This window comes from Cyanistes caeruleus, chromosome 5, assembly GCF_971803275.1.
Source record: "Cyanistes caeruleus chromosome 5, bCyaCae1.hap1.1, whole genome shotgun sequence".
Taxonomy (NCBI): domain Eukaryota; kingdom Metazoa; phylum Chordata; class Aves; order Passeriformes; family Paridae; genus Cyanistes; species Cyanistes caeruleus.
In genome coordinates this window covers 60714947-60735979 of record NC_141705.1, presented here as the reverse complement: position 1 = coordinate 60735979, position 21033 = coordinate 60714947, and the positions used below count along the sequence as shown (strand labels likewise).

The window sequence follows — 21033 nt, the reverse complement described above, 5'->3', positions numbered from 1 at the left end:
AGATGATAATAAATACTTGAAAGCATCTTATTTGTTTCATTTTCTCGCTCTTTTAAGAGTTATTTTGTAATATGTTACCTTAGCATTGTTTGTGAGGGAAGGATCATCTCACTGCTTTTAGTTTTAACAACAGAAGATGAAGATGCATATGTGAGATAATGTGGAAAGAGTTAACCTAATGACAGAAAAGACAAGGATAAAAAAAAGCCCTGATCTGAAAGATCATGAAGGCAGTATGTTAAGGATTTGGCAGGAAGGGAATGAGGAAGGACAGCCCTCTCCCAGCCAACCGTTTTTTTCTGCTGTTAGTAGTACCATCGGTGATAAACATTATTGGATTTAATAAACTACATAGGAGAAAAATACAGTTTCCTGAATTCCTCCTCAGCTTTCAGGACAAAACTGCAGTCTGGATTCTTGTTTAGATTTGTTCCTTTGATACAGAGTGATGAGGGATTGAGGTAATCTGGCAAAAACCTTGAAATTACCCTCACTTCAGACCTGGAGGTGGTGCTTTTATAGTCCACCCCAGAGCCAGCTTCAGGAGGGGTCGGCTCAGCACCCTAGAAGTGGCACGCTGATCTGGACCACAGCTGTCTCCCTCATTCACGTTGATGTGATGCTTTAATGATGGAGCTAAATCAGATTACAGAGACCCAGCTCTGCCCCTCACCCCATGGCAGGGATCTTTGATCCATCTTCAGGTAATTGAGTAGGAAATAATACGGAGCTGACTACTACCTATCCGCATCAAGTGCTCCAGCCAGCTTTTGCTGCTTTGATACAATGTGAAACAAGTTTGTTCTCCTTTGCATGGATATCTTCCCTTTTTCAGAAATATTTCTTTTTATTTCTTTTTCATATCAGGAGTCTTTTGATGATGCATCCCTGGCGAAACAAAAAGAAATCCAGGAAACAGATCCTACATATGAAGAGAAAATGGTATGTAATGTATATAATGTTTGGGACTAAATACAGCTATTCAGTACTTAGGCACTTTTTAAAATAGATTTGAGTTTTCTGTTTGCTTGTTTTAACTATCTTAACTGGATTTATAAAGATTTGTCTAGGTATTAAAAAAATACTTAAGTAACTTGAAACAAAAAATTATCAAAGATTGCTTCTTGGACCATTCTCCTTTCCAGTATTTTACAATTACTTGTAGAGCACACCGTCCTGTAGGCATGGGGGATTATAAAGAGTTGAGCATTCAGCTTCTCAATCAGAAATGGAAAGATTCTCTAGGAATCTCTTTGTGAAGCTTTAATTAGATTCCTCAGATTTTTGAAGATGAGTGGTGATTCTGTGCTTCACAGGTTAGAAAGGAGAAAATTTTCTAGTTTTCTTAGTTTTTCATAGTTTTTATAATGGAAGAGATGGAATCGCCCATTCCTCACCATCTCATTGCAGTGTCTTTCTCAGTTGCTCTGTTTGCCTTTCTTCTTGTTTGTAATTCCAGTGTTTATGACTCCATGTGGAATTCCTTCATAGGAAAGTGAAACTGATTCTTATAATTTCCTGCTTCCTGTGTTATTTCTTCTTGCCAGTGAAAATAACCCTGTCATCTTCTGCTTATTTCCTTTTGCTACTTTCTAGCACACTGAAGGCAGTAGACTTGGACTTGTCTGCTTTAATCTCTACACAGACACAGTAACAAGGGCAATTGTGTTTTAGAGATGCACTGAAAAAGAAAATGGCTAGAGTGTCTCTGTTGGTATAAGGATAGCTCAGGCTTGCAGAGTACAGCCTGTTCCTTTCTGTGTCCTGTCCAAAAGACACAGATAATGTTTGTTAGTCCCTTAAAAGAACATCCTCAAGTGCAGTGAAATCAAGTGTGGGGATCTGTGTGCAAGGCCAAAACTTGCAGAAGATTCCTCATTAAAATTTTATAACGTGGAACCTTCTGCAATGAAGTCCACATTTCTTCTACTTTAGAGCCAGTAAAAAAAGAACTTAAAAATAAGAGTCAGCAATTTGGATGGTAGTGAGATCTTACCTAGTTTAAACCTCAGAAACTCTTACAAAGTAAACAAACAAAACCTGTGAAGATCAGACAGGAAAACTTAAATTTAGTGGATGTGGATTGTGGCTGTGTTATTCAAGCTTAAAATACCCTCAGAGTGAGTCTGAGTCCTCTGTGGTACATCGAGATCTCTTTTGTGGTCTCTTTATTCTCTAACATTTTGTCTTCCTGTCTTCCATAGTGCAGGATCTACTTACACTAAGGAAGAAAACACTCACAGAGCTGCCATTGCTCTTGCAGAAGCCTGGAGCATATGTTCCTTTTTACTAAGAAAATGGACTTCCTGTAGCTGTGCTGCAAGTTGCTAAATACCAGGTTATGCTGTAGCAGCTGGCAGAATGTCAGAGTGGTTACTGTTAGCCTTGGAGCCGTTTTTGGCTTGTTTGTCTGTTCAAACTTTTGGTGTGGCCTTGGCAAGGTGTGTTGATTCCAAATGGGACCTGTCTCAAAGAAGCTGAACCTTTCAGATACTAATATTGTCTACTGTAATCTTTCTTGAGCAGCAGAAACAGCAACTCTATCAAAGGGGGCAGCCTGATGAACATATCTAAGGTTTCCACTACTGAAACAGATGTTCTGGCGTGTGGCTATGAGCTGCTCTGCCCTCACTGCCCCCCTTTGATGCCAGCTCTGTTGCTTATCTGACAAACCAGCTAGGTGCTGTATCTTGCTGAGCTGGCAGGTCGCCAGCACAGTAGGGAGCAGCTGTTGCTAGTTTGGTGAGAGATTAATTAGTACAATGAAGAATCCTGTGTGTGGTGGGTGGACTATCTAGGAGGGGACTATCACTTTTGATAGGAGAAAGTTGTTAAGGGGACTCTGGTCTTATCTAATGAGACTTGTGCAATCTTTGTGCCAAAGTCAGATTTTAGTCTTGGTACATGTCTGTCTCACAGCTTTTATCTTGCTGCATAGCAGAGATGAGCCTTGGCCCCAAAAAAGAGTATTGAGTCTGTCAGCAGCAAGTATATTGATGTTACTCAGATATCTCTTCTTTGGTTTTGTAGTGATGTGTATGTATAAAGTAATGTGAATCTATATTTTAAAAGTATTTGTGTGCTTTTTCTTTTGAATGAATACATACCAGAATGTCTCATACATGTTCCATTTTATTTTCCCTTGTCACCAGCAAACAGATAGAGCAAACAGATTTGAGTATCTGTTGAAGCAGACTGAGCTCTTCGCTCATTTCATTCAGCCTGCCGCTCAGAAAACTCCAACTTCACCTTTAAAAATGAAACCTGGACGTCCACGAATAAAGAAGGATGAGAAACAGAATTTACTGTCAGCTGGCGAGTGAGTGATGACACATAGGCCAACTTGTACTATTGATGAGATTTTATTGTATTTTAAAAGTGGAAGTTGAACTTGCTAAGTTTGTGTCAGTGTGTGTGCCTTCTTTTTCAACTGCCCACCTGTAAGTTGAGGATTGCTTAAGAATTCAAGGGGTTACAAGAGATTTGTGTCAATGCTAAAGCTTTCCAGCATGAAGAAAACCAAGGGCAGAAAAGTAAAGCAGTTATGGCTCTAAATTGCAAGAGCTTATGGAGAACATCACTATACAACATGTTGCAGGCAGCTTGAAAATTGTGAATCTAGAAATTTGGATTGCCTTCATTGCAGGTCGTGTGGCTGCACTGTTTGGCAGGTGCGGCAAGCACTTAAATGCAGTGTTGTTCCCTGTTATGTAGTTAAAGGCTGGTACTGATACACACATTAATCCCTTTCCAGTCACTTTGGAGTGATATTTGAGCCTGCTGAACATTAATTGTAGTGAAGAATCTAGCTAGGAATTTCTTTGGATGTTTGCATTCTGCATTGCAGTATATGCATTAATATACCTTAGATTTTATTTATTTATTAGATTTATTTTCACAGCAACTGATGTCTTATCAGTTTCTCCACAAACTTACTGCTTTCTTGGACTTTTCCAGTTATCGGCACCGTAGAACAGAGCAGGAGGAGGACGAGGAGCTGTTAACAGAAAGCTCCAAGACAACAAATGTCTGCACTAGATTTGAAGAATCTCCGTCTTGTATGTTTTCCTTCCTTTTTTTTTTTGTTTTTCTTCTATTCTTTTTCTTCAAAATGTTTAAAATGAACTTGACTTGCATTCTCTCTAAGGATAGTGAAATAATTTGATGGGACAGGAGAGGGAGGAAAAAAAATCCACCACCAATCTAATGGTACAAAATGTATTATTGAGGAACTATTTATTTTCATTCAGGCTAGAAAGATGGTCCAGTCAGTCTTGTCCTTTGGAAATCCAGTTGCTATATTTCAATTAATAGGAAAGAGTTTTTAAGTCTGTCATCTTATAATTTTTACATATTTAACCTATATTCTGATATGACTTAAAGCACCTAACAGCTTCCAGTTCATTTAATGGAATTCAGTATTCTGTTGTTTTAATATTTGACTGTGTTCTGATTTGGACAGTGGTGCTAGATTTAGAATTTCCATGTGCTTTGGGCTCTTGCAGAAAACAAAGCTGTTGCAGCAGCTTGCAGAAACAGAATTAACATGTTGCTCTCTCTATTCTGCATTGTCCCTGAAATTATTACATGAATTTATTACGTGATTTTCTTCTGTAGCTTTGGTAATCACTGTCAATTAGCAGCCAACAGGTGGTGAAATTCTTTCTTAAGTTTTTTTATATATTTTAGTCTATTCTTTGATGTCTTTTAGATGTGAAGTGGGGAAAGCTGCGTGATTACCAGATTCGAGGACTGAACTGGCTCATTTCTCTGTATGAAAATGGTATCAATGGCATTCTGGCAGATGAAATGGTATGCACAGAACTCATGTTTAGGATCACTTAAGAACACAATGCCGTTTTACTCCAGCAGTGTGTGAATATATGGGAGTTTTTATAATAGAAAATGGAATATATCATTAGCCAGTGCTATTTTTCTTGTGTGTTTAAGGTCACTAATTTTAAAAGTGTCAAATATTTTTTTAATTTAAATAGTGCAGGCAGATTTCAAAAACTGACATATGGAAAGGGAATCTGTCAACCTCTAGGAACCTGAAGTTGGTGGAGGGGAGTTGTTCCACAGAATGACATATCCTGTTTTCTTTCTCTCTAAATTGCCGGTGTTTTGTTACGGTATTCTTCAGCTTCCCTTGTGAGGAGAGTGTCATATATGAAAAAAGCATCAAATGTGGAAACACCACTTGTTGTTAGGGCCATGTGTAGATACCAGGATATGAGTGTACTCTGTGGACTGATGTCCGCAGAATAGCTACAGCACTGGGAATTTTTGGGGAAGAATGATGGAAAGATAGATGTAGCTAGAGTTGTTTTAAAGTTTCTTATACACCATGACTGTGGGCATATAGTTGGCACTGGCCATAGTAACTTTTGCTTCCATTTTTTATTCTTTTCCCCTGAAAGATAAGGGATGAATGCAGAGGAAATTCTAGTAGTTTTAAAGGTGTTTTTGTCCCCTTAATGATTTTAGATGTATCTCTTTTTCATAAGGAGTAGTAAAGAAGAATCTAATTAATTTCAGTGTATTGCATTTCCCATGTTTTGTAATTTCTGTGTAATAAAACTTCAAGATAAGTAGAGACAAATGAGTTTAAATTAGTGTTTAGTAACATGGTTCACTTTTAAATACATAAAGGATTTTCTTATACATGTTTACAAATAGAGGATTTTTTTGGGCTAATTGGAGCAGGGTTGTTTTAATGAAAACACCTCAGAAGCTTTATGAGTCATTGGATTTGTGGTATTCCAAAATCCATTTTGCGTTAAAGAGATTAAATATTTTTAAATCACTTTTTGTTTGGGTGTTTATTCTTAAGTAGTAATCATTTTGAAGTTATTGATGCATTTCACACAGCCTATAAGCACTTTTCCCCATCTTGTACCCGGTGGATTTTGGTTATTTTGAAAACAAAGATTTGAATTTTAGAACCAAAAATTACTTGTGCTGATGGTGTTGGGGGTTTTTAATTGCCATGCATTTGAATCATATTTTTGAATCAGTTGAAGTATAGAAATGATCTGTTTTTTCAGTTATTCCTCAATTTTGTTTTAGTTAAAATTGTATGTAGAATATACTATACTGTGTTTTACCAGACACTCTATTTTTTTTTCTTCTTTGACATGCAGTTTTTAACACTTGTTTGGCTCTCTCACAGGAGCTGATGTAATTTCTGGCCTGTGGAAGCCTTCTTTTAAAAATTAATTAAGAACATATTTATAATTATAAAGCACTAATAATATAATAGATAATATATAATATTATGGTGACAGTATTATTAATATTAATAATTAATTGAGTAAATTAAAAAATTTTAAGGGTTCTTAATCTATTCACTTTATTTCAAATTTAAGGGAATACCTAAGTACAATTTGTAAAGTTTGACCTCTAAATAACCTGGGTACACCATAGTCTACAAAATAAAGTTTTAGGAAATAATGTTTCCTTGTGCTTTTAACAAGTTCTCTTACTTAAAAGGTAAGGCAAAATTCTGACTTCATTATCCAAGGTTTCAAAATTATACTCTTGCTATTTTGTTCTAAGGAAATGTGGGAAGCCCTGCAAGCTTTTCCTAACCAAGGCTTTGATACACTTTTTGTATCTCCCTCATTTATTCAGGCTGCTGTGCCTTGCTGTAATCTGAGCTCTCTCTTGGGTTTTCTTAAAGGTGTTTTCTGAGAGGTTTTCTTTTTTCTAACATATTAATGTGTCTTACAGGGTCTTGGGAAGACACTGCAAACAATTTCTCTTCTTGGCTATATGAAACACTACAGAAACATTCCTGGACCTCACATGGTGTTGGTTCCTAAGTCCACTCTGCAGAACTGGATGAATGAATTCAAGAGATGGGTACCAACACTTCGAGCAGTTTGTTTGATCGGTGACAAAGACCAGCGAGTAAGTTTAGATACGGTGGTTTTTCCTGTATATTCCTGTGTAAATCCAGCAGGTGATTTTGCTGTCCTTTCCCTTTTGTCCCTGGGAAGGATTTGTAGTGGTTTAAGACCTACAATGCTGCCTACCTGGGGTACACCCAACTTAGAATTCATGTATGTGTTGTCCGGCTATTGCTTTATCATTTCATATTCATAATTTCTTGTTAAAAGATTTGCATGATTTTATGAAGATTTTTTGAAGGCAGGACACTGCCTTCATGAGACTTAAAACAGGAAAATTGTAACAGTACTACTGTATTCTTTTTCCTTTAATTTTGACAAAGCCTGAGTAACTAGCTGTCACCCTGTTTTCTAGGCTGCCTTTGTGAGGGATGTGTTGTTGCCTGGAGAATGGGATGTCTGTGTAACATCATATGAAATGCTTATCAAAGAGAAGTCAGTATTCAAAAAGTTCAACTGGAGATACCTTGTTATAGATGAGGCCCACAGGATTAAAAATGAAAAATCAAAGGTAATTTATTTTACACTGAAAAAGATATTTGTGTGGGTTATTAGATGGTGGTTTGTGGACTAGTAACGTTTTATATTTGCTCATGTCTCAATATCCTTCAGTTATCAGAAATTGTGAGGGAATTCAAGACTACCAACCGACTGCTATTAACTGGAACTCCACTTCAGAACAATTTACATGAACTCTGGGCACTTCTCAATTTCCTTTTGCCAGATGTCTTTAACTCAGCTGAAGTAAGTCTTTATTTCTGCTAATCAAATTAATTTTTCTGGTTTTCCAGATTTGAAAATAGACCTGGATATGTATAGTTAGAGGTGTCAGTTACTGCTAAGTGAGAGATTGAGTTAGAAATGTTTGTGTTATAGAGGTTTTCATAAAATAGCCCCAATTTGCAGACTATATAGATATGTTTTATTTCCAGCTGGGATGCATGAGGGGATATCTCCTCCAAATCATGCATACCTGGTCAAGAGAGGTTCCAGGTATAAATATACATTGATCCCACAAACCCACACTTCCCTGCCTGCCCATTCTCTGCCTTCTCTCGCTTCATATTATAATTAGCTGCTACGCCCCCTGGTGGTCGTGTTCAGTAGTCTTTGGGATGCAGGCTGAACATCTTCCTCGATATTAGGTGTTTGACCTTTGCTTCTGGGCAAGCACAGTGGAGGTTTCTCTCTCTCCCAGGTCAGCTTGCCCCACTCAAAGCCACCAGCCTGGTCCTGGCTGGTTTCCGGAGCCACAGGTTCTGCTTTGTTGGATTTTCACAATACCTAAGTCTTGCTTTCCTGAGTTTTCAGAATATATTTTACCTTAATGGCTTTTACCTAGCAACTAAATACCTATATGTTCCATTACAAATGGAATGCTATGTGTTCTATTTCCCATCCACCTGTTTAAGCTTATTATAAGCTTCTAAAATTCTGAATTTTCATAGCCATATGTTCCCCGTCTCAGGCCAAATAGGGTAGTTTGTTCTTTTACTTCCTGGCTATATAAGAGTTGTATTTATTCACCCTCATGATGCCGTTGCACTTTGAAAGGAAGCCTCTTACAAACTGATGATTTTGTTGATACAGGATTTTGATTCATGGTTTGATACCAACAACTGTCTGGGGGATCAAAAACTGGTGGAACGCCTTCATATGGTGAGTCCTGTCTTTTGTAGAAGTGTTACCTTTACCTAAATGTAGGTTAATTTGTTGAAATCCTAAACAATTCTTCTAATGCTTCTTACGATAGACTATTAGGATAAGAGAGATTATTCCACAAATTTTCAGTCAAGCAAAATTAAGTCATGGGACACAGAACCATATGAAAGATGATGTTGACCTAATCTTTGAGTCTTTCAAAGAAAGTGCATGTATACCCCATGTGTAGCAAATAATCTCTCCATATAAGTTGCTTTTTCAGATTGTCTCATAATAGGTCTGGTATCTGTGATAGGGAATATCTGCTCTGTGTTTTGTCCATTGATCAGATCAGTACTTCAGTTTCCAAAATGCACTTAATGATGATCCACTTTCAGGTGCTACGACCCTTCCTTCTCCGTCGCATCAAAGCTGATGTGGAGAAAAGCTTGCCTCCGAAGAAGGAAGTAAAAATTTATGTGGGCCTCAGCAAAATGCAGCGAGAATGGTAATTAATGCATGTGTTTGACTGGGCTGTGGTTAAGGCTCAGAAGGAATGTGCTATCTGTGACTTGAAGATTGTGTGGAACTCAATTTATTGTCTCTGGTGTACTCTCAATTGATACCTATTTCTTTGTGACACTGCTATGACAGAACCATGCATGTCAGGGAGATTTACGTGATTGAATGAAGGGTAGAGTGAGCTTTTGATAATATTTGTTGCTTAAAGATGGAACAAGTTCATTTTAGAGTGAACAGAAGGTTTTTTCCTATCTTCGCTGTAGGTATACCCGAATCCTGATGAAGGATATTGATATTCTGAACTCGGCTGGGAAGTTGGACAAAATGAGACTGTTGAACATCCTGATGCAGCTACGGAAATGCTGCAATCACCCTTACCTCTTTGATGGAGCAGAGCCTGGCCCACCTTACACAACAGATATGCATTTGGTCACCAACAGTGGCAAAATGGTAGTTCTGGACAAATTGCTACCTAAATTGAAAGAACAAGGTATGCCTCCTTTCTGGGGGTTTGAGAGTTTTTTTGGTTCAGTGATGTTTCTGTGCATTCTGAGCAAAAAAAAGCAGACTTCAGCCAGGATTATTGTTGGTTTCTAGTGTGATACCAACTTGTATCAATAGTCCATTATGGCTTTTTGTGCTGAAGTGTTTTGATTTCTTTTTTTTTTTTTTCATTTTTTCGTCCCAGCTAAGTTGAGACCACAGAAACATCATTTGATCGAGGCTTTAGGTTTCCTTACTTTGTCTTATTAGCTATTACAAATATAATAGTGTAGTATTTTAGCTACACCTTTGATTTGCCATGAAGGACCATTTCAGATTCAGAGTCCTCATGCAGGGTTAAAGTCAAATCCTTTGTGAAAAGATGGTCTTGCTGCATGTGATTTTGAGCAGCACCTGGTGTTTTTCAGTGTATTCTATAAACACTCAGACATGGGGGAACTTGTGAGTTGTTTCAAAGTTATTTGATAGTAGGGACAAAGCTTTGAAATTGATTACTGTACTTGCCACAGAGTTTTTGACACGGGAATAAATTCTTAACTCATTATTTTTTTGAGTATGCTTACTGTAGTAACTTTGCTAAAGGAGTTGGAGGAAAGTTTGTGAGTGGGGACACTGCAGAAAAACAAAACCACATCCAAACCTCAGCATTCTGTAGTATAAAAGTAACCTGTACTTTGTATCATTCAAGCAGTTGTGGCCATATAACTCAAGACTAAAAACCAAACAATTCAGTGGTTGCTGTGCTTTTTTTGATCTTGGTTTCTTCCTGTTACCAGATTTATTGATAACGGGCTGTAATTAATACTGGCCTGGTCTCAAATCAAATTATCATCTTAAACAAAAGAGTACAGTATTAACCCTTGAGTCGGAAGGACAAAAAGAAGTAGATACTTTGTTATATGCTGTGTTTTACTTAAATTTCTCCAATAGACTGGAAATGGTTGTGTGTGTATGCATAAAATACTGAACGTTTACTTTTCTTTTTTAAATTATTCTTGGCAGGTAAGTAAATTGTTAAGTCTTTAAGAAGAACTCACTTTATTTCTAGACATCTTAATTCCAAAATAAACAAATACTTCAAAAATTTATTCTTTATGCTTGATGATATTTTTATATTTGTGTTGCCATCTACTCTGCTCTGTCTGGGAACTTTTTATTAAGGAATATAACACAAAAGAAAAGGGAAAAGGCAGCCGTTAATTAGACAGTGACATATCAGAGTAAGACAAGTCCCATGGCATGGGCGTGCTGTGACAGCAGCAGCTGCAGCCCTGCATTATAGTTTGGGGTCTTGGGGACTGAAATTCGAACTACTTAGTACATGGAATTGCCCTTCTTCCTTTTCTGGTAGTGCAGACTTGCAGAATTTGTTAAATCTTAGGTTTTGGTGAAAGTGTAAGAAACCTTTTTACTCAAACAGGCTCAAGGGTTCTAATCTTCAGTCAGATGACAAGAGTCCTAGATATCTTGGAAGATTACTGTATGTGGAGGAATTACGAATATTGCAGACTGGATGGACAAACTCCTCACAACGAACGACAGGTATTTATAATTTTAAGGATCGTATTTATTTAAAAATACTACTTGTAAAACATTTTGTTTAACTGATGTGTTCTTTTCATTTATTTAGGCTTCTATTAATGCTTTCAATGATCCTGACAGCTCAAAATTTGTGTTCATGTTGAGTACACGAGCAGGAGGTCTTGGAATCAATCTGGCTACTGCTGATGTTGTAATTCTCTATGATTCAGATTGGAATCCACAAGTAGACCTCCAGGCTATGGTAAGATTCCAGATGGAAATTTTCTTTTTCCTTTCTTTTTCTCACAGAACTTTGCTAGAAATGTATAGTTCCAAAATAAGTTTTTCCCATTTTAGCACAGGAGTAAGATTTGTAAGACCAATTTTCAGTTCAAGTGCAACTTCCACTGTGTGGAACCATTAGTCCTTAGTCACATTTGGGTTATACTGTATTTTATGCGGTGGGAAATGCTGGGTGTATGCTACACCACTTAGTATTATTTATTGAAAACAGCCTACTTGATTAAGTAAAAATGAAATAAATCTAGATTGTTAGTCCCAAAACTATAAAGCTTTAAATCTTTACTGTTGTGGGGAGTGGAGGTGAATGCGTTTGCACTGTTTTTCCTGAGATCTTGAAAATGAGATAAAGAAAAGTTGAATTAAACTTTTCAAAAACTGCTTTTATGGTGATGTAAAGATCTTCCATGGTAATGGAAGAATCTCATTTTAGGAACTATCATTTAGCAGTTTTTTAGGGTGGATTTGCATGCATTTCCATCCTGGATACATGTCAATGATATTAGTAACCACCTAAGAAAGCAAAGCTATTTAAAAACTACCAGTGTTCTGTTTTGCTTATTTTTTTTTTTTTTGGACAAATGAAGCCTTTCAGCCTTTCAGAGTCTTGGAAATCTTTTAATTATTTAAGTTAACTCGTAGGATCTCAAGGACTCTAGCAAAAATTACTTCAAAAGAATGATGAAGCTGGTGTCTAGAAGTTCAAGTGAGGCAGTACCAGCTGCCACTACAGGTGTATGTTGACTGATTCTTACAGTGGCTCATGTTTTGCTAGTCAGGAGAGGCAGGGTATTGTATTTTTCTTGAACTATTCATGGCACTGCTGAAGGATTTTGAGAAAGGCAGCTTTTGGTCAGCAAGAGATGATTTCTTCATGGTCTGATTTTACAGAAAGTTGCTTAAGATTAGTAGCATCCAAGTCTTCTCGTCTGTGTGATTTAACAATAAAGCCTACTACATTTTAGCTATGACGTACGAGACAGACTCATTGTCAATGTTATGAAAAAAAAACCAACAAAACTTGCAATGTGGATAAAAATGTAGTATTTTGGGTAGCCATGGATAGCTGTAAACATTTAAGTAACCTATGCTGTTCCGTTTTATAAATTTATGTACTGAAAATAATCAAAATCTTAAGCCTAATTATGTAGTCATGCTGGACGGCAAGTGCGGAATTTTTTGTTGCTGTTTTGGGCAGGATCGAGCACACAGAATTGGCCAGACCAAGACTGTCCGGGTGTTCAGGTTTATTACAGACAATACCGTGGAGGAAAGGATAGTGGAGCGTGCGGAAATGAAACTCCGCCTGGATTCCATAGTCATCCAACAAGGCAAGTCTATGAAGGCACTTTGTATCTAGGATGCAACTCCCTTCTCTCCCATTGTAAACCATGGTGGAATCAGATGGTAAAAAACAGTGGGAATGTTGCTTTTTCCTCATCTGAGCTCTGAAGAGACGGTGCGAAAGCCTCATCCACTTGAAAATTTCTTTTACTGTAGGAGTAGGCATTTCTTCATTAACCTTTTGTTTACCTCCCCTAGTGATATGTGCATAAAAGTGGATATAGTCAGATGCGGTTTTTTAAATTACTCAACTTCTCCTTTAAACTGGGTCTTTCCTTTTTCTAGTAGTTGGATAAAAGTACGGTAATCTTGGTTGACTTGCTTGGAATCAGTAATATATAGATTGTATGTGGAAAAATAAGGGGGAGAAAAATCCTTCCATAATATAAACTCTTTAGTGAGTTGCTATCCTCAGGCATTTTTATCTTTAGGAAGATTGGTGGATCAAAACCTGAATAAGCTTGGAAAGGATGAAATGCTGCAAATGATCAGACATGGAGCGACACATGTGTTTGCCTCAAAGGACAGTGAGATTACAGATGAAGATATTGATCACATTTTGGAAAGAGGGGCAAAGAAGGTGAGAAGGTTTGAAAAGGGGAAGCCCACATGTAGATTTAAATGTGATGGCAAGATAGTAAGTTTCTGGATGATAACTTGGTTCCAAGCTGGAGAGAGAAGGGATTTTGCTGTGGAGGGTTTTTTTGTTGCTCAGTCATGTTTGTTTTTTCTGATGTTGTCAATAAGATGTTCTATAGTCAAGTACCTTCTAGAATGGGTCCTCTTCTTCCTGGCAATGGGATATTTTAAAATGAAGTACCTTTCAGAGTGGCTCCTTTCTGGGAATGAGGTGTTTAATAATGACGTGCCTTCCAAAATGGCTCCCGTTCTATCTGGGAATGATAAACATGGAGATGTTAAACAATGAAGTACCATCCAAATAGCTACTGTTCTTTTCTGTATCCCCCGTCCAAGACTGCGGAAATGAACGAAAAACTTTCAAAGATGGGTGAAAGCTCCCTTAGGAATTTTACTATGGATACTGAATCTAGCGTGTATAATTTTGAAGGGGAAGACTACAGAGAAAAACAGAAGGTAATGTTTTAAGTTTCTTTTGGAGGAATGCACTAAATTGCATGTTTTAATCATACTTACTTAAGAGGTATTGGGTAAAATACAGTGTCATTTATGATAATAGTTTAAATAAAAATACTTACAACACTTATAGTGAAGTAGATGTAGATCTAATTTTATATAAAACATGTAGCTGATCTGATGATCTTGCAAGACTTTAATTTCTGTTTTTGGGGATGGTGGATTTTGTTTTTTCTAGCTGGCATTTACAGAGTGGATCGAACCACCTAAAAGAGAAAGAAAAGCCAATTATGCTGTGGATGCTTACTTCAGAGAGGCTCTTCGAGTCAGTGAGCCAAAAGCACCCAAGGTGAGTTGACTAATCAAAAGAAATAAATTGTTTAAATATGCATGATAAATGACTAAAGCAACAAATAGGTCTTTAGTCATAAAAACAGCTCTGATCACTTTTATAAAGTGGAAAGGCTATTTAAATTTAGAAAAAATTTCCAAAGGACTTGGGACAAACTGTGAGAAAAAAGTAAGAACAGTATGAAACTTTTAAGATGTTAGTTTTTTCTGCTTCTTATTTAAGCAGCTGTAAATTTTCCTGTGGAAGGTCGATGCTTTAAACATATGTGACTTTTTCCCCAGCCACCTCCTCATCCTCCCAAAAGACTTCTCTTGCCCTTCTCTCATTGGTCTTCTAGAATTCTTTGTGGTGGTTAGTGTCGTTTGCATGGTGTGACTTTTTTTTCCCCAAGTTAAGACAGTGTATTTTTATAACAATAAAGCTTTTTGTTTGCTCATAAATCAGTTCTTACAAGGAAGCAGATTCTGGAGTGCAAGGGAGCTAAATGCAAACTTTGTGTTTCAGGCTCCACGGCCTCCAAAACAGCCAAATGTACAGGACTTCCAGTTCTTTCCTCCTCGCCTGTTTGAACTATTGGAAAAAGAGATTCTCTACTACAGGAAAACAATTGGTTACAAGGTAACTGAAGAATTTCCTTGACCAGAAGGATGGAGCACCTCTGTTAAGAGGAAAGGCTGAGAGTTGGAGTTGTTCAGTTTGGAGAAGAAAAGGCTCTGGGGCAACTTGCTTTCATACCTAGAAGGGGCTTACAGGAAAGCTGGAGAGGGACTTTTTACAAGGGAATGGCTTTAAACTGACCGAGGCCAGGTTTATGTCAGATATTTGGAAGGAATTCTTCCAAATGAGTATGTGTGGTAAGGCACTTGGCACCATTTGCCCAGAAAAGCTGTGCATGTCCCATCTATGGAAGTGTTCAAGGTCAGGTTGGACAAGGCTTTGAGCAGCCATGTCTAAGTGGAAGGTGTCTCTGCCCATGGCAGCAGGTTGGAAAAGAGGTTATCTTTAATGTCCAGTCCCTTCAGTGTGATTCTCCAAATTCCCACAATGGAATGGTTTAATGCAACAGTAGGAGAATGTGTACTTTTCCTGCCTTTCACAATAATTTAAATAGAATAAAATCATGTTCAGCTGAAGAAATTATTGGGTTATATTAACAGAAAGGTGTCAATTAGCAATTATCTGTGAAGAATTAATTCAGCTTTACCAAGTGCAAAATCTTTCAGGTACCTCGTAATCCTGATCTTCCAAATGCAGCCCAAGCACAAAAGGAAGAGCAGCTTAAGATTGATGAGGCTGAACCTCTTAATGATGAAGAACTGGAAGAAAAAGAGAAACTTCTAACCCAGGTATTGTTGGGTCTTCAGTGAAACTGAAATCAGCTGAAGCTTGTTTTGTGTTTCACAGTGTTATAGGAGCATTTCTTGTTCACTGACTGGCGTGTGCCATAGTTAACCATCTGCAAATTTTGGTTCTGACTGGAAAGAGTTACTAGCATTAGGTTTGTCATAGGCCTGTGTCACAGGATATCTTTGAGGAATGTGCACCAAGTTAGTGCACTTGGGTTCTCCTGAATCCTAGTCTGGCATTGACTGTAGACTGTGATGTCTTTTCTTGGGTCCTTGCAGAATGGCTGCAAAGCTAGGTGTGCTGCATTCCACATTAATTAATGCACATCTTCTGCCTCAGTTTCATACCCATATGGAAGTGAATCTTGGAGTCTGAATGTTCAGTTTTCCTAAACTACATCTGGTAGTGGATAGTGCCCCTCTCTAAAAGAGGGTGTGAGCTGAATAGGTGTATAATTAGGAAGCGTGTATATTTTAATAATTTAAAACAGGTGAATGCCTGATATGCCTTATTTGGTTATTGTATTTACACGTTGTATTTTGGCAGGGGATCGGAATTACAGGACAGGATTTCTTGCTTGCGTAGTAATGAGCTGGAACAGCTCACTGTGGAGACACCAGAATCACAGAGGTCAGGAATCAGTACAGTCCAGTAAGCTGTGGCTATATCACAACATGACTGGCAGAACTTGCTACTTCCCACTACTTGTAAAAGTTATTGGTAATGTGAAATCAACCTACTTTGGCTCATAACTTCAGCAGTGCTACTTGTGTCCCTGCTGAGTATCATCATCACAAGATAGCTTTAGTCCTTCTGAGGGAGAGTGACAAGGAGCAATGTCTGAGAGTGTCTCTGAGGCACTTGGGGGGCCTTTTTTGACAAAACAAAGGCCATTATAGACACTCCTTGCTTCACTTGAGCAATTTTTTTTCTTAGAAAGAAATCCCATGCAGAGACTATTAGGAGGAGGGGTTCATTTATTAGCTGAAAATTTACCAGAAATCACTAGGTAACTAAAGAACTAGTACTAGTCATTATGCAGTATTTAAATTGAGAGACTACAGTGGCTGCAGTATAAAAACAGTTCTACTAAATTAAACTGCAGAGAAAGAACAGGTTTAACACTGTGGAATGATGGAAGTGTTACAGGCTATTTAAAGAAATGTGTTGAATCAATTTTGGAGATGGTCTAATAGTGAACCTCTGTGCAATGTTTGCTCTTGATTCTTGTACAGGGCTTCACTAACTGGAATAAGAGAGATTTCAACCAGTTCATTAAAGCAAATGAGAAGTGGGGCCGTGATGACATTGAAAACATAGCACGAGAAGTTGAAGGGAAAACCCCAGAAGAGGTCATTGAGTATTCAGGTAACTTAATTGTGTACTCAGCTCCAAGAGTATCTAACTCTGTTTGCTTTGTTTCAGCTGTCCGTGAACATGTAACATCTTACTGCTGAGAATTTCTTACACTGCTATTTAAGATTTTCAGGGTAGAATTACGCTGATCTGCTGATCTGGCTTTTACCGTCATTACACCTGTGTAATTAAGGCTGTACTAAAATGCACATGTAAACTCCTGCTGAGCCACTTCACTATATCCTGAATCTTACTGGGTAGCACTGTCTTCAGTTCTTGTTAATTTTTGCAGAAGGAAATGCTGAGAAACACTGCTTAGCTGGAGAGATTTTTCTTTTCCATGTATTGACTAACCAAAAAACCTTTACCTCCTCCTCAAGAGCAGAAAACAGTAAATACATCTTGATTGAACATACAGTGACCACTGATTTTTGTAACCTGAGTCCACTTGGTTACTTATGTTTCATGTCTCAGAACTTTTTTCCACCGTAATGTAGCTACAACATCCTGGTGCTACATTTCTAAAGGTATAGAGCAGGTTGAAAATGTGAAAAATTATTCTAAAAAAACCCCCTTATTTAAACACCTAATTGTCTTTTAGGCACTTGCTTGTCTTCAGGCACTCAATTGTCCTCTTGCTTCTCTTGATAAAACTGTTCTGTTACATCAGTTTCCATTTGAAGAAGCTTTTTTCTCTATGAGGAGACTGACAAGCAAAAATCTTTCTGGCCTGTATTGCATCTCATTTAAACTGAGAATTCCTATATCTGCCCTCTTCAAAATAGCATTTGTAATACTGCAGCACTTGGTAGCCAAAAGGGAAGGTTCCTTACCAGCTAAAGGCATGTCTGTTGTTACACAGCAGTAAGCTCTAGTAAAAGGAAGGAATAGCTAACAACCCTTTAAGGTTAAACCTCTGACTTTTGCAATGCATGCTAAGAAACTTAACCAGTTGTTTTTTTCTTAGCTGTGTTCTGGGAAAGATGCAATGAACTCCAAGACATAGAGAAGATCATGGCACAGATTGAAAGAGGAGAAGCCAGAATTCAGAGACGAATCAGCATAAAAAAGGCTCTTGATACAAAGGTGAGTTTGCTCAGTTTCCTCCTTTGTTTCCTGGTGCCAGTGAGGGGAGATGCAGGACCCCTGTCTGGCCAGTGCTGCTGATGTATGAAGACATCTTTGGCATGACATTGGCTTCTTTGCATAACACTCAGGAATTTCTTTCTTGGCTTTTTCATCCAAGCTCTGTGATGACAGCCTTAGCTATGGCCTACCGTGGTGTTTGTAGCAGTCCTCTTTATTCACAGCACACGGTTCACAGTGCTGTGTAATGAACTCCACATAGCACAGGCTTTGGGGAGAAGCACAGTTCCTTCCAGACACGTGTAACTGAAAATAGGAGAGAAAGACAGAAAGAGAAATGGGGATGGAGAGACAGAGAGAAGTGGGGAGAGAGGGATAGAGAGAGGTAGAGAGATGGGAAGAGAGAGAAAAAGGGTTGAGAGATGGTGGACAGAGAGAGGGAGGTAGAGGGATGGAGAGAGAAACAGAGGAATACTGGTGGAGAGAGGTAGAAACAGCTAGCGATAGCGGGAGACAGGAAGTTGGAAACAGAGATGAGAGACACCTGTTTAGAACACTTGAAAGATTTACCCAACAGAGGAGGCTTTTGTTCTTGTCAGTGCTTCACCAAGCAGTATTTGGTAGTGAAGAGATTTGTAGTTAAGACATTTTATCAGAATTGTCTCTGCACTTAAGGTTTGCTGAGTTAGTTCTCTTCTAGGGAAGAAGTGTCACATTCAATAATCCAGAATGCAGTCGAACCATGTGCTAACTCTTATGTCCCTTTTTACTCTTACTCTGATTTTGCCAGTTCCTGAGGATTTGTGTTAAAAAGGATCATTGCCATTTGAATCCTGACCAGTCTTGCCTGTTTTCAGATGTAGTCAAAGTCTGCCATTAGTCAAAAGATTACAAAGCTGTCTGTTGTCTAAAACAGAATTTGCCAGTTTAGATAGCTTTGATAAATGTTTTTAAGCTACAGTCCTTTTCGTGTGATGACTTAGCATGGGAGATCCTTAAAGATCTAGTTTTCTGTCTTCATGTGATTTATTGCTTTCTTACAAAAGACTTCCATGCTAATTCTGACCTATTTCTTAGCTTTATGTGGTCTTATTTGTTTTGTTCAGATTGGGAGATATAAAGCCCCTTTCCACCAACTAAGAATATCCTATGGTACTAATAAAGGGAAGAATTACACTGAAGAGGAGGATCGCTTCCTAATCTGCATGCTTCACAAACTAGGATTTGATAAAGAAAATGTCTATGATGAATTAAGACAATGTATCCGAAACTCGCCGCAATTCAGATTTGACTGGTTTCTCAAGTCCAGAACTGCAATGGTATATATATACACGCATATATATATATTGCTCTGTTTTGTAAATGAATGCCTATCACAATTTTATATTACATTAATTAAATTGCTGCTGAAATACTGAGTTAGGTGCATGGGAACAAGGCTTTACATTTTTATAACTTTCCGACAACTGTACGGGTATCAAATGCAGCCACGGCAAATGGGAGGAGAAGCTCAAAATTCTAAGGTACCCTTTTCCAATTTGAGTTAAATATGAATGTGTTTTACAAAGCAAATGTCTGCAATCAAGTCTATTCCTGTGAAGCCAGCCAGTAAGTAAGTAACACAAAACATCTCATTCTTTGTTACTCTGACAAGATCCAGCGAAACACTTACCTACTCACCAGCATTTTTAATATTCTTAGAGGATTTTTACATTAACCGTCTGCCTAAGGTACTGATTGAATGTGTTGTATAATGCAGGAGCTGCAAAGGAGGTGTAATACTTTAATCACTCTCATTGAAAGAGAAAACATGGAACTGGAAGAAAAGGAAAAGGCAGAAAAGAAGAAACGTGGACCAAAACCATCTTCAGTAAGATTTAAAGGGCATTTCTGTGAAAAAGCTCACTTGAAAACAGTATTCTTCCAAGTGTTCAGGACAAGTGATATCTAAACTTATTTGAAACCAACAACTTAGAGAGCAATGTTAAAAGCTGCCTAAAGTTCATGTTGGTGTTCAGGTAGTACAGTTGAGATTGTCAAGATAAGCAGAAAAAGGGTTCTTAAAATGTAGCTCACATGCTTTGGAGCAATAAACTTGTTACGTTTTGGATCACTGGGTTGGTACACTGTATAGATTTATCCTGGTAAGTACACCAGGGGTGTATTTGGCATTTTGATTTATATAATCTGCTAAATCATCCACAAATCTATTTACAAATGGGCCTCTAGAGTTAGATTTGGGAAAACAGCACATACGCTTGACAGCTCTCTGCTGACTAAATTCAAAGTATTGCTAATATGCAGGCCTGATTTGTAAATAAGATAATACCTTTACCCATTATCTTGCCTCCATTTGTTCAGGTTGTTGCCTAGAGCTGTTGTAGAAAAAACTTAGAAGCACAACTTAACAGATGTGCAGAAATCAGTAAGGTTAATAGTGATGGATTATTAAATTTCTTAGACTGGTTCACAGAATATTTAAATGGGTATTTAGAAGTACCTTTTCTTAATAGGAACCTTTATAGCATCCTTACTTGCTTTTATACACTTTTCACCTATGTGAGTGAAATCATGCACTTCCAGATTTGGAGAATGAAAAACAGCAGCAAAGATGTGCATATTTACCATTGCCACATTTGCAATTTATCACATTTTAAAGCTGCCAGGGTGTCAGTCTTCTCTATCTGCTTTGTTTGGAAGCACATTGCTTGCTTTCTGCCTTTCTGGATGACAATAACTTACCGTCAAATCTTACCTTGCAGGCACAGAAGCGAAAGATGGATGGCACTCCTGATGGGCGTGGGAGAAAAAAGAAGCTAAAGCTGTGAATGCAGAATTTTTTTAATCTCTAAATTTAAGAAGTAGTTCTTTAATTTACGGGTCTTCATAAGATGTACTGTATAATGCTTAACTGTTTTAAAGAACATTGGGTTCATCTGTTTAATGAACTAGAACATAGTACTTAATTGTAGTTTCACTTTTTTAAATACAACAGCTGTGCTGAATTTTTTTTACCATTAACACTTGAAGTAATAAATTGTCTTCATTTATTAA

General features: G+C 37.7%; 1 protein-coding gene across 6 annotated transcripts in view; it reads left to right on the top strand.

The window, feature by feature from the left end:
* The window catches only part of SMARCA5 (SNF2 related chromatin remodeling ATPase 5), a 22860-nt gene extending 1827 nt beyond the window's left edge, over window positions 1-21033 (top strand). For 2 of the 6 annotated variants that reach the window (XM_086889742.1, XM_086889740.1), the window contains exons 2-24: window positions 868-942; window positions 3153-3319; window positions 3958-4058; window positions 4712-4812; window positions 6733-6912; window positions 7267-7422; window positions 7524-7655; window positions 8502-8570; window positions 8951-9060; window positions 9338-9564; window positions 10999-11120; window positions 11209-11361; window positions 12598-12730; window positions 13175-13323; window positions 13719-13838; window positions 14077-14187; window positions 14695-14808; window positions 15414-15536; window positions 16773-16905; window positions 17861-17979; window positions 19086-19298; window positions 19739-19849; window positions 20742-21033. In XM_086889742.1, coding sequence (XP_086745868.1) covers window positions 868-942; window positions 3153-3319; window positions 3958-4058; window positions 4712-4812; window positions 6733-6912; window positions 7267-7422; window positions 7524-7655; window positions 8502-8570; window positions 8951-9060; window positions 9338-9564; window positions 10999-11120; window positions 11209-11361; window positions 12598-12730; window positions 13175-13323; window positions 13719-13838; window positions 14077-14187; window positions 14695-14808; window positions 15414-15536; window positions 16773-16905; window positions 17861-17979; window positions 19086-19298; window positions 19739-19849; window positions 20742-20807 — 2985 coding nt within the window. In that variant the 3' untranslated portion in view covers window positions 20808-21033. Of the gene's footprint in view, window positions 1-867; window positions 943-3152; window positions 3320-3957; window positions 4059-4711; window positions 4813-6732; window positions 6913-7266; window positions 7423-7523; window positions 7656-8501; window positions 8571-8950; window positions 9061-9337; window positions 9565-10998; window positions 11121-11208; window positions 11362-12597; window positions 12731-13174; window positions 13324-13718; window positions 13839-14076; window positions 14188-14694; window positions 14809-15413; window positions 15537-16083; window positions 16168-16772; window positions 16906-17860; window positions 17980-19085; window positions 19299-19738; window positions 19850-20741 lie in introns of all 6 variants that reach the window. The other 4 variants (XM_086889741.1, XM_086889743.1, XR_015286964.1 and 1 more) reach the window with 3 other exon arrangements.